At 31.2% G+C, this 14,009-nt stretch overlaps 1 protein-coding gene across 1 annotated transcript; it reads right to left on the bottom strand.

The window, feature by feature from the left end:
* Positions 1-6,561: 6,561 nt before the first annotated feature.
* Positions 6,562-13,682, bottom strand: LOC112025881 (cytochrome P450 81Q32). Its single transcript, XM_024058565.2, is given in 3 exon segments — positions 6,562-6,996; positions 6,998-7,234; positions 12,756-13,682. Coding segments are annotated over 3 exon segments (1,404 nt in total). The 5' UTR covers positions 13,656-13,682; the 3' UTR covers positions 6,562-6,729.
* Positions 13,683-14,009: the final 327 nt, after the last annotated feature.

Here is a 14,009-nt window from a genome sequence, read left to right as displayed (position 1 = left end):
TAATCTCAATTTATTATAAGTATATATTTCATATTATTAAAATAAATAAAACAAAAAAAAAATCATAGTTAATAACAATCAAATTAAGAGATTATTCTAAATATATAGAATTTAAACATGTAATTTGATTCCTTAAAATAAATTGAGAAAATAAATCAATATAAAAGAATTATAAAGTTGTATTTTCATTTATGCAAAATTCAGTATTTAATTTTTACTCTATTCTTTAAGTAGTAAGAAGTTAAAATTGGTTCTATAGTAAAAATAAAGTGTTTCAAAATTGAAATTATGAAAATGTTAAAGTAGAAGAGAAAAAGATTAGGGAACGCTAAGGTCTTAGTTTGACATACAACGACCTAAATATATATTTTTATTATAATTATGTGGGAATACCTTATTTGAGGAACAAATTGCCCTAAGAAAAGCACTCCAGGAAATTTTTTTTTTTGCCAGTGTCTGAGAACATGTGGCTAGGAAAAACAGTATGGGTGTTAAGTAGGACCCACAAAACTTTGTTTTGTTTGGAAAAATACAAAATAATGTTACGAATATTTGCACCTAATATTGCTTTCTTCTCTAGTCTCTAGGTGTGGAACGTTTGTGTCAAGGTCAAAATACTTTGCTATTCTAGCTTTTTTTTAGGAGGTCAGGGGGGGCACTTGCCTCCTCTCGCACCCCTTGCCTCGGACCCTGGCCCTAGGATAGGCCCTCCTCCTCAATCCAAAAGACATTAAAAACTTATGTGGACCATCTTCACCCATTTCAAACGTCTCAGGTTTAAAACTAGTAATGTCATCCCATATTTTAGAATCTATTTGTATGGTCCATGCATTGACCAATAATATCGCGTCAAGTGGTATATCATATCCTCTAATGGTACAATAAAAAGAAGAAAAGTGAGCAACGGGGTACAATTGACAGGTCTTTGAAATGATACATTAAAGGTAGTGTAATTTAGAAACATCTAGTTTGTCTATCAATTTCTCTTGTCCAATTTGATTTTTCAACTCTAATCTAGCCTTATTTAACACATCAAGATAATTAATTTAATTAATTAGACATTACCCATTCTAATGTCAATGCTGATATGTTAGCTCCCACAAGTATCTAAACCTGCCAATAAGTGTTTAAAACCATAAGAATAATTAAAAGAAAAAGGACAGATTTTATACTCTATGAAAAATGGAACTCATTCATTTTTTTAGAAGAATAGCTTCTTATCCACACGAAAAAGAAGAAGATAGAGACTAGGGAGGTTTCTAACAATTAGCTATAATTAAGATTTAAGTGATAGTTTAGTAATAATTGCATCCTTTATGGCATTTCCTATATGTGTGGCATAAACCTCACTTCCTCTCTCCCCCATTATCTATCTAATAAAAGAAAAACCAAAACATAAATAATTAACTCAAATTTGTGTAAGAGTTCAAGTAATAACTCAGTTGTAATAACATCTTTTGTGGTCTCCTATATTTAGGTTTTGACCCCAATACTTCCCCTATCTACCTATCAAAAACACTCAACTATGTGTAACAAGTAAATCTATATGTAATGTGTAAAAGAATGATATGATTTTTGGCTAATTGGGATGTTTGGTACCACAAATTAAACAATAGTTTTTGATTTTTAAATAATATTACACATATTTTCACACACTTTTTCACCCACGCGTATTACCAAAAAATTACAGACAATGTTACTAGAACAACATTATCAAACAAGCCCTAAGTTTTTGTCAATCTCCCTAGGCTTATAGATAAGTCAACAACTTATAAATGATATTTCTTTGTTGCCTCTGCTCTAGTTAGGAAAAAAGTATCTCCTATGTAAGGTGTGCGGCGCCTGAACTGTTGGGCCCACTCAGTCCCAAGTCTCCGCTCCAAAACGCACCATCATTGGGCCCAATCCTCATTCACCCTAAGGCCCAACCCTTGCTATCACCGCTCGGGGGTGCCGGGCTTCACTATTAAGTCGTGATCGGCACATTTTTTACCGAGCATGCCCGGAGGTGTCATTAAACGGCGCATCAATTGTGTTCGGCTCAAAGAGGGCCCTTCAGGCGCCACCACCTAGCTCTAACTTGAAGTGGGCACCAAGTCCCAAAGCCACCCAGGCCCAGACTCACACTTACCATCCCCCTGATTGGACCCTTCCGTAGCACTAAGCACGCACTAACAAACTTGATAAAAGTTATTATATAGTACAAGGAAAAAAAAAAAAAAAAAAAAACTGACTGACGTAAATCGAAAGAATATACATACAAAAATTTAGTTATTACAAAAGTTTTTTCCAAACAATTAGTACGGCAACTGTAAAATATTCTCTGCAAATATAACTCAGCTACTCGCTAAAAATTCAAGGACATTTTACAAACACCATGCATAGATTCAAAAAGAACCTTATAAAATATTGGCGAGTGATTTACATTTTTCTTCCAATGGTAAAACTTTTGGCATGGTGGTTCCATTACCTTCAACCATGTCAACTTCTTTGTTATTGACCATTCCCCACTCAAAGCACTAAATCAATAAAACCAAAGTTAGGTTTATTATATGTTGGATAAGGCCTGCTCTAAGTAGTGGCGGAGTTAGGATTTTAGTTTAGGGGAGGCAAAATTAAAAGACAAGATTGAAAGTAAAATTAATTTAAATATTATTAATCGATGTTAATAAAAAAATAGATATAGAATTATATACTACTAATGTAATTGTCGTACAAAATCTAATATAATATAAACTCTAATTTATTTCTTATACATAATTTATTTTGTTCAATTGGAAGATTAGTAAAATACACCTCGATATGAGTTTGTTTAGAATTTGAATCTAAATCATTATTATAATTTGGCTTCTCCATAATCTCAATTGATTATAAGTATATATTTCATATTATTAAAATAAATAAAACAAAAAAAAATCATAGTTAATAACAATCAAATTAGGAGATTATTCTAAATATATAGAATTTAAACATGTAATTTGATTCCTTAAAATAAATTGAGAACATAAATCAATATAAAAGAATTATAAAGTTGTATTTTCATTTATGCAAAATTCAGTATTTTATTTTTACTCTATTCTTTAAGTAGTGAGAAGTTAAAATTGGTTCTATAGTAAAAATAAAGTGTTTCAAAATTGAAATTATGAAAAAGTTATAGTAGAAGAGAAAAAGATTAGGGAACACTAAGGTCTTAGTTTGACATACAAGGACCTAAATATATTTTTTTATTATAATTATGTGGGAATACCTTATTTGAGGAACAAATTGCCCTAAGAAAAGCACTCCAGGAAATTTTTTTTTTTTTCCAGTGTTTGAGAACATGTGGCTAGGAAAAACAGTATGGGTGTTAAGTAGGACTCACAAAACTTTGTTTTGTTTGGAAAAATACAAAATAATGTTACGAATATTTGCACCTAATATTGCTTTCTTCTCTAGTCTCTAGGTGTGGAACGTTTGTGTCAAGGTCAAAATACTTTGCTATTCTAGATTTTTTTTAGGAGGTCAGGGGGGGCACTTGCCCCCTCTCGCACCCCTTGCCTCGGACCCTGGCCCTAGGATAGGCCCTCCTCCTCAATCCAAAAGACATTAAATTAAAACTTATGTGGACCATCTTCACCCATTTCAAACGTCTCAGGTTTAAAACTAGTAATGTCATCCTATATTTTAGAATCTCTTTGTATGGTCCATGCATTGACCAATAATATCATGTCAAGTGGTATATCATATCCTCTAATGGTACAATAATAAGAAGAAAAGTGAGCAACGGGGTACAATTGAAAGGTCTTTGAGATGATACATTAAAGGTAGTGTAATTTAGAAACATCTAGTTTGTCTATCAATTTCTCTTGTCCAATTTGATTTTTCAACTCTAATCTAGCCTTATTTAACACATCAAGATAATTAATTTAATTAATTAGACACTACCCATTCTAATGTCAATGCTGATATGTTAGCTCCCACAAGTATCTAAATCTGCCAATAAGTGTTTAAAACCATAAGAATAATTAAAAGAAAAAGGACAGATTTTATACTCTATGAAAAATGGAACTCATTCATTTTTTTAGAAGAATAGCATCTTATCCACACGAAAAAGAAGAAGATAGAGACTAGGGAGGTTTCTAACAATTAGCTATAATTAAGATTTAAGTGATAGTTTAGTAATAATTGCATCCTTTATGGCATTTCCTATATGTGTGGCATAAACCTCACTTTCTCTCTCCCCCATTATCTATCTACTAAAAGAAAAACCAAAACATAAATAATTAACTCAATTTTGTGTAAGAGTTCAAGTAATAACTCTGTTGTAATAACATCTTTTGTGGTCTCCTATATTTAGGTTTTGACCCCAATACTTCCCCTATCTACCTATCAAAAACACTCAACTATGTGTAACAAGTAAATCTATATGTAATGTGTAAAAGAATGATATGATTTTTGGCTAACTGGGATGTTTGGTACCACAAATTAAACAATAGTTTTTGATTTTTAAATAATATTACACATATTTTCACACACTTTTTCACGCACGCGTATTACCAAAAAATTACAAACAATGTTACTAGAACAACATTACCAAACAAGCCCTAAGTTTTTGTCAATCTCCCTAGGCTTATAGATAAGTCAACAACTTATAAATGATATTTCTTTGTTGCCTCTGCTCTAGTTAGGAAAAAAGTGTCTCCTATGCAAGGTTTTTAGACCCAGACTGTTCATTGAACCGTAAAAGGAAGAGATTCAAGATTTTTAAGATCGAACCGTGGTGACACAATAATTAATTTAATCATTATTTTAATATAAATAAATATATTAAATTAGTATAAATAGAAAATTTAACTAAAACAATCCAATTAAATATAAATATCTATATTTCAAATATATATTTTCATATCATAACTTTTACAAGACAAATAAGTAATATCAAATCCTAAGCAAATTTAAATATAATATCTATTTATTTATATATTGATTAGTTAAACTTGTAATAATAATGATAATAAAAAATAATAATTATAATAATTATGATTATTATATAAGAATTAGAAAGACACTCAAATAAAATAAAACAAATTATTTAACAATTTTAAATCGAAATAATTATTTAATAATTATTATATACTTAACTGTAAATATTAATTAAAATTAGAGTAATAAGTACCATAATATTTTATACAAATTTTGCCACAATTTGTAACGTGACAAAATGTGAGTGGTAGAGATGTAGACCCATAATTTTTTTTTTCATTACTCACACTTTGCTACGTGTCAAATTATAGCAAAAAATTGTGTAAAATATTGTGATACTACATTACTCTTAAAAGAATAATGTTGGAGATACAAATTATTTTACAATTTTTTTTACAAACTACTGATGTAGTGTAGGATTATTAGTAAATAAAATATGATATTAATTGTGAGTTTAGATAAAAACTAATAAGAGGTTAGCCACATCAACATTTTGTAAAAATATTGTAAAATAATTTGTGTCATAGCATTACTCTTTTAAAAAATACTTAAAATATTTAATACACCAAGCAATGCATGTCATGTCATGGGCAGTTGAAAAAAATCTGAATCTAATGGCTGAATTTTTTTGCTTTTATTAAAAATTTAAAACCTTTCATCATTCCAATGTTAGCCACGTGAGGGAATGCATGTCACATCATGCTCGGAAGCTAAAAAAAAATATCTCAATCTAATGGCTGAAATTTTTTTGCTTTTATTAAAAAATTAAATCCTTTCATCATCCCAATGTTAGCCACGTGAGGGACTTTAAGAATTCAAAACTCAAAAGGAGTAACAAAGCAACACAAGAAAGAAAGAGAACACAGCAGTAGCATTCAGCGAAAAAGAGGAGTTACAAAGTGATTGCCATCCATGGAAAAAAGAAAGAGAAGAAGAAAAAAAAAGAAGAAAGAAGAAGAAGCAGCAGCAGACAACGAAGGCGTGATCAGCGACTGTGTTGGCAACCAGCAGGGCAGACCCTGTTTCGTTGTGTTCTCCTTCTCTTCTCTGGTTCTTTTTTTTTTTTTTTTCCCTTACAAATCCCTTTGTTCAAGATCTAAAATTATCAGATCTTCTTTTGATCTTTGTTCTTCTTCGTGTTCTTTCATTTCTTCTAGATCTGATCATAACTTTATACCGGTGTATTGGCCAAAATTCACCGAAAAAAGCTGAAAAAAAAAAAAAAAAACCGTCCGAACCTTAAAAACCGGTCACGGTTCACAGAACCGGATGGTTGGACCGTGGTCCATGCAGGTCCTTGCTTTTGTTGCATGGAATGGTTCTTCACCCTAAATAAATTGTAAAACTGAATAGTTCGAGGTTTTCCTGGTCGGACCGTATGGTCCGGTCCGGGTTTTAAAACCATGCTCCTATGTCCACTTCATAAGATAATTTTTGCTAGCTAGGTGGCTTTGCATGTGCAAAATTGAGCGTGTAAGAATTCTCTTGGTTCCCTCCAAATTCATGATTCCCTAAATATAAACCCAATTTCAAATATATAAACTTGGAAAGGAAATTTGAAATAACACAAATTCTTTCTTATTTCTTAAACAACCTTCGAAATTGAAACAAATTATTATCAAGTGCAAGACAATAGAAAAGAAAAAGATACAAATATACATGAATACAAGAATACTATAATGTACTACTACCAGTGTACTTATTATATTTGATAAGTAATACTAAAACATTCTTTGAAAATATAATTAAGTTTTTTAAACCTTATGTTTAAACATTATCCACGAACTTAGAAAGAACCTTATTCATAACGGGGCGCACTTTAAAGTTGGCCTCCAACGCTATGGCTTTGGGCATAGTTGTCCCGTCACTTTCAGCCATGTCAATCGCTTTCTCACCCAGCTTCTCCCATTCAAAGCATTGAATCAATGATCCCAAAGTTAAACTCACAGTTCGTTGTGCAAGGCCTGCTCCAGGACAAGATCTCCTCCCTAGTCCAAATGGCATTAACTTGTATGCGTCAACCTTGTTAGTTTCAAGAAGACATGTGAGGTAGGAGCAATGGAGCTGTTGGATACAATCGAAGGGTCTCTAAGATAGTACTTTGAAGATAGGATAATTTAGAGATGTCCGATTCATCGATCAATTTGTCTTCTCCAATTTGGTTGTCCAATTCAACTTTAACCTTCTTCAATACATCTGGATGGTTGAGAAGATTGGCCATTGCCCATTCTAATGTCGCTGATGATGTGTCAGTCCCTGCAAGTATCAAAACCTGTCCAATATACATTAAAAAATAGATTTATTATTGGTAATATTAAAAATGGGTGATCCCTATATATTCCAAACTTGATTAAACTATCTCAAGTAGCTCTCCCCATCTTTTCATCAATAGGGATCACCCATATTTGATTTTCTTATATTACTACTCAGCTAGATTTATTTGTTTATTTATTTTTATAGTTTTGATAGTATTTAGCTAACTTAACATTTTTATTACATTTAAGATCATTTTATTAATATATTTTCTTTTAACAGTCCAACATGCCATTGAGCATAGTTGGTCTTATAGAAGTCACATAAAATTTCTACATTAACCTAATATGTTTCTTCTTTTCATTCACCTTACTCTTCTCCTATCATTCACATTTTATTTAACCTCTCCATATTTATGAATTATAATTTCACTAAAAAATATTTTGAGAAAAAAGTTGAAAAAATATTATAAATTAAGGACCATTGATAACCTAAAAATATAACTTTGAGAAAATGCAAAGACCAATCAATTTGACATGAAAATATTTCTCTCAATTCGACTCAATTTAAATAAGTTTGCTTATTATAATATACTTAGGGGTGTTCACCAAATCGCATAAACTGCACAAATCGCAAAAATCGTACCAAAACTGCCCGCAAAATGGCATAACCGCACCGCACTGCAAGTAATAGTGAACTGCACTGCAAGTAACAGTGCACCGCATCGCACCACACCGCATGGTGCAGTGCGGTTTGCAGTTTTATAATAAAAAAAACGTATAAACTGCACTGCACCGCACCCTCTCTATATATTAATATATTTATTTATTTTTAATATTAAATATATTATTAATAGTTTAATAATCCTAGTTTTCAAAAAAAATAATAATTTGATAGTCTTAGCAAGTGTTGACTAGAAAATTCAACCAAAACTAAAGAAAAACTAGCTAAATAATTTAAAACTTGGCCCAAGAAAAAAGAGAAAAATTAGTTTTGGACTGGGTGGAAAAAGCCCAAAATTTGAAAAATATAATGATTTCAAACCGCATTTTATACGTAGCACCGCACATGTGACCGCAAAAATGAGATGCGGTGCGGTTATGGTTTGGGCTAAACTCTAAACTGCACTACACCGTACATGTGACTGCAAAAAAAAGGCGTGATACAGTTATAGTTTTAGCTAAACTACACCGCAAAATGCGGTGCTAAAAATGGCCCAAAACTGCGCTGCACCACGAACACCCTTAATTATACTCATCAAACCTACCAAAAAAAAAAAAAAAAGATAGTTTTTAAAAAATAATTTGCTTCCCTTTCTCTTACTGATATCAAAACCCAAATATATAGACATAATTAGCATCCACTTTCTTTATTTTTAAATTTTATTTCTCATATAAGATATTAATTAATAAAAAAGTAAAGAAAAGGAAATGAGGGGAGATTTTTTTTTTTTTTTTTAATATCAAATTTTAAGCATTTTTGTAGTTAAGAAAGAATAATCATTAATAATATTGATCCAATATTATTTTTTTTTTTTTTTTTTTTTTTTTTTTTTTTTTTTTTAAATATCAAATTTTAAGCATTTTTGTAGTTAAGAAAGAATATTCATTAATAATATTGATCCAATATTTTTTTTCTTTATCCTTAATTAATTTCAGAGAGTGAGAGTAAACAATAGAGGATAGCATGGAGGACCTCAAGATACAGTTGGTCCATGTACGAGTTCACCTCAACATGGTAGCGGTACTTGAAATTCAGGTATGTATTAATTAACCAAAATTTTTTTTTTTTCCTCTCTGTTTTTTCCTTTTTAAGGGAGCTATAGGTGTGGGGTTATTTTAATGTTTTGGAGTCTTTTTGAGCGAGTTTAATTTTGAATGAAAACTAGGTGCAATTCTTGGATTTCTAAAGTTCAAATTTTAACTAAATATTTACAATATAAAAATAAAATATAACCATATATACTACAAGAAAAGCTCGAGAGCTAGGAGGGCCATGACCGTAGGTCTGAAAGAAGTTCGGTCTCTGGGGAGATTCAGTTTTTCATGAGTCCAACCAAATTGTGAAGTTTTTTTTTTTTTTTGATAAACAAACCAAATTGTGAAGTCTATATGAAAAAGGAGGCATAATTTATTTATTTATTAAAAAAATGAATAAAATTCCATACAGCGGCCCGAAATTTTGTCAAGATTACTTAGAAAATTATAATGGTTCCAAAACTGTGAAACATGACTTACTAAAATTGTTTTGAACTTTAACGTTTTAGTTGAAGTTTGAACTCAAAAGATGTGTTTTGAAGTACAATGTTGTATGCAACATAAAATTATGTTTTTAATATAAGCTCCATAATGCTAAGAGTTTTCTAACTCAATTGGTACATCTCGATCAATGGCAAATAAGATCCCCAATTTTTTTTTTTTTTGAATACAGAGAACTATAATTTACGAGCTTGACTATTTCCTGTCTTAGTAGTTTTGTTTCTAAGAAAATATTAGGAGAAGGAAAATTTTACTTCTTTCTTCTAACTTAGGATCTGTTTGAGATCCGCTTATTTTGCTGAAATTGAAATTTTTTTGCTGAAAGTACTGCAGATAAAGGTAAAAGTTAGCTAAAATATAGTATAATGAGACTCATGAATAATATCAAAAAGTGTAGTAAGATCCATGAATAATAGCAAAAATAAGCTGAATAATAAAATAAGTTAGCAAATTTCATCCATGCCAAACGCACGCTTATTTTCTAAAGCCTTTAGGACTTCACATATTTCTAAGTCTAGAAATACTTTACCGTTTGCTCTAATTCCAAGAGGATCACACATTTATGGTTTAAAAACCATACTCTTCAAAGTTCAAAAGCAAAAGGTGTTCTCAGGATTTGTTTGGATACCGCTTATTACTAAAAACGAAAAACTGAAAATACTGTAACAAAATAATTTTTAAATGTAAGAATAGTACCATGAGATCCAGTTTTAAAGTTATTTTTATTAAAAAAAAAAAAAAAATACTTGCAGGTTTCGTGAACAATGCATGAGACTCACTAAAAAACGCTAGACGTGCAAAACTCCAAATGCTAGACACTATCCAAACATACACTCAGTTACTCCTCAGGTATGCGGGCTTTCCTTCTTTAATTTTATTATTATTTTTTTAATGTTTTTTAAAAGTGCTACATATATAGGTCTCGTTTGGTACGCAAGTTTAAATATATGTTTTTAGTTTTTAAATAATATTATACGTATTTTCACACACTTTTTCACCAACATATATTGTGAAAGTGTTGTGAAAATATTGTAAGTATAACACTTTTTATTGTACACAATATAGATATAATACAAAGGCAAAAATTTTGGCCTCATTTTAAACTTGGTCCCCCTAACACATTCCATGCATAGAGAAAATCGTATAGACACTAATGTGCACTACACCCTCAAGGCCTCAACACTAAACATGTGTACTCCAACGCAAAACATATTAATTTCAGTAATTTCACTATTTTATTAATTGTATTTTGCATGACACTTTTTAAAATTACGATTAAATGATTAAATTAATAATTTTTAAAAGGTTAAATAATGTAATATTATATTAACTACTTAACACCCTATCCTTTTTGTTGTTTATTCATTTTTCATGATAATTTACGTATAGTTTTCTCCTTATGTATATCAATTGCACCAGAGTTATTTTATATTAAAAAAGAAAAAAAAAATCTAAGGAGAGATGGAGTGCAGTTACCATTATCAGCCCTTTGATAATTTGGTCTGTGTAATATTCTGGTTGTGATTTTTGCAAAGAAAGTAGATGATCAATTATAGTGTTTCCCTTCTGCTCCTCCTTGCTCCTCTTCTCATCAATAAGAGCTTGCCAGAATGAGTCTGTCCTCTTGGCAAGTCTCGTCAAACTCTTCTCCAAACCCCCATGATCAATCCAACGCAACAATGGCACAAACTCTCCTGGATTCGACGCTCCTCCATACTTGAAAACCTCCCGCATTATCTCCCTAAACTGCCTCGCTTCTTCGTCGTCCACCTTCACGTCCTCACCGTACCCATAGTACCTCTTCCCTGCAACCATTCTCATTATTATGTTAAATGTCAGCTCCGAGAACATTGATTTCAACTCTACCACAAATAAGATCCCCAATTTTTTTTTTTTTTGAATACAGAGAACTATAATTTACGAGCTTGACTATTTCCTGTCTTAGTAGTTTTGTTTCTAAGAAAATATTAGGAGAAGGAAAATTTTACTTCTTTCTTCTAACTTAGGATCTGTTTGAGATCCGTTTATTTTGCTGAAATTGAAATTTTTTTGCTGAAAGTACTGCAAGTAAAGGTAAAAGTTAGCTGAAATATAGTATAATGAGACTTATAAATCGTATCAAAAAGTATAGTAAGATCCATGATAATAGCAAAAATAAGCTGAATAATAAAATAAGTTAGCAAATTTCATCCATGCCAAACGCACGCTTATTTTCTAAAGCCTTTAGGACTTCACATATTTCTAAGTCTAGAAATACTTTACTATTTGCTCTAATTCCAAGAGGATCACACATTTATGGTTTAAAAACCATACTCTTCAAAGTTCAAAAGCAAAAGGTGTTCTTAGGGTTTGTTTGGATATCGTTTATTACTAAAAACTGAAAACAGAAAATACCGTAACAAAATAATTTTTAAATGTGAGAATAGTACCGTGAGATCCAGTTTTAAAGTTATTTTTATTAAAAAAAAAATACTTGCAGGTTTCGTAAACAATGCATGGGACCCACTAAAAAACGCTAGACGTGCAAAACTCCAAACGCTGGACACTATCCAAACATACACTCAGTTACTCCTCAGGTATGCGGGCTTTCCTTCTTTAATTTTATTATTATTATTTTTAATGTTTTTTAAAAGTGCTACATATATAGGTCTCATTTGGTATGCAAGTTTAAATATATGTTTTTAGTTTTTAAATAATATTATACGTATTTTCACACACATATATTGTGAAAATATTGTAAGTATAACACTTTTTATTGTACACAATATAGATATAATATGAAGGCAAAAATTTTGGCCTCATTTTAAACTTGGTCCCCCTAAAGACAAATTCTTAATTCCACTATTAATCTTAATATTTTCAATAGAAACATTTAAAATTTCAAACATACACTCAAAAAAAAAAAAAACTATCATACTATTAACACATTCCATGCATAGAGAAAATCGTATAGACACTAATGTGCACTACACCCTCAAGGCCTCAACACTAAACATGTGTACTCCAACGCAAAACATATTAATTTCAGTAATTTCACTATTTTATTAATTGTATTTTGCATGACACTTTTTAAAATTACGATTAAATGATTAAATTAATAATTTTTAAAAGGTTAAATAATGTAATATTATATTAACTACTTAACACCCTATCCTTTTTGTTGTTTATTCATTTTTCATGATAATTTACGTATAGTTTTCTCCTTATGTATATCAATTGCACCAGAGTTATTTTATATTAAAAAAGAAAAAAAAAATCTAAGGAGAGATGGAGTGCAGTTACCATTATCAGCCCTTTGATAATTTGGTCTGTGTAATATTCTGGTTGTGATTTTTGCAAAGAAAGTAGATGATCAATTATAGTGTTTCCCTTCTGCTCCTCCTTGCTCCTCTTCTCATCAATAAGAGCTTGCCAGAATGAGTCTGTCCTCTTGGCAAGTCTCGTCAAACTCTTCTCCAAACCCCCATGATCAATCCAACGCAACAATGGCACAAACTCTCCTGGATTCGACGCTCCTCCATACTTGAAAACCTCCCGCATTATCTCCCTAAACTGCCTCGCTTCTTCGTCGTCCACCTTCACGTCCTCACCGTACCCATAGTACCTCTTCCCTGCAACCATTCTCATTATTATGTTAAATGTCAGCTCCGAGAACATTGATTTCAACTCTACCTTAGCAAAACCTTGGCATGAGTTACGTGATAGTTCTCGTATCAAGTGCTTGACCTCATCCTCTCGAATGCCTAAGAACATGTTGAGGCGGTTAGCTGAGAAGATTTCTAAGGCACTGATGCGGCGAAGGTTACGCCAATGTTCTCCATAAGAGGCTGATGCCATGGTTGTGTAGTTGTAGCTTAGAAGCTTTCCCGCTAGAAAGCGAGGGCGGTTGGCTAAAACAATGTCGTTCTTGGTAAAGCATTCTTCAACAGCGGATGGGGATGATACAATGACTACGAGCTGGGACCCGAATCGAAGAGAGAAGATGTTGCCATATTTTTGTGAAAGGTGTTGAAAAGCACGATGAAGAGGTTTCTTAATGAGATGAAGATGACCTAGGATTGGCAAAGAAGGTGGGCTTGGTGGGAGGTGTTTGTGTTTTGTTCTTGTTTGGAGCAAGAACTTGAAAGCTACAGCAAGGAGGAAGAGTAAAGAGAAGAATGAGTAGATTACAATGTATTCCATGTTTATTTGTTTTTGAAATGACTTTAATGCTTTGTGACAACGTCTTGGGACAACGTTGTATATATATAGGAGGACTGCACGTGTTAAATGTGTTGCAAAGAAAAAATCCTCATTTCAATTTGCAGTTCTTCTCACCCAAGTTATCAGGCGGGGTTGACTTTTCTGAATCAATTTACTAAAATAGTGATTAGGACATAATAAAAAATAATTTTAATTTAATTATTTTGTAATTTAATTTTTTTTTATTAATTTTTTCAATAAATATGTCTATAGTTTAAATTTTATAATCTAACCTTTGAATTATTAGAATAAATAAATAAATAGTATTAGTGATGTTAATGTTTAGGGGTGGCA

The sequence above is a fragment of the Quercus suber genome, unplaced genomic scaffold, assembly GCF_002906115.3.
Source record: "Quercus suber isolate HL8 unplaced genomic scaffold, Cork oak 2.0 scaffold_175, whole genome shotgun sequence".
Taxonomy (NCBI): Eukaryota; Viridiplantae; Streptophyta; class Magnoliopsida; order Fagales; family Fagaceae; genus Quercus; species Quercus suber.
Note: the sequence above shows the minus strand (reverse complement) of the source record. Positions and strands in the feature narration are given on the sequence as shown.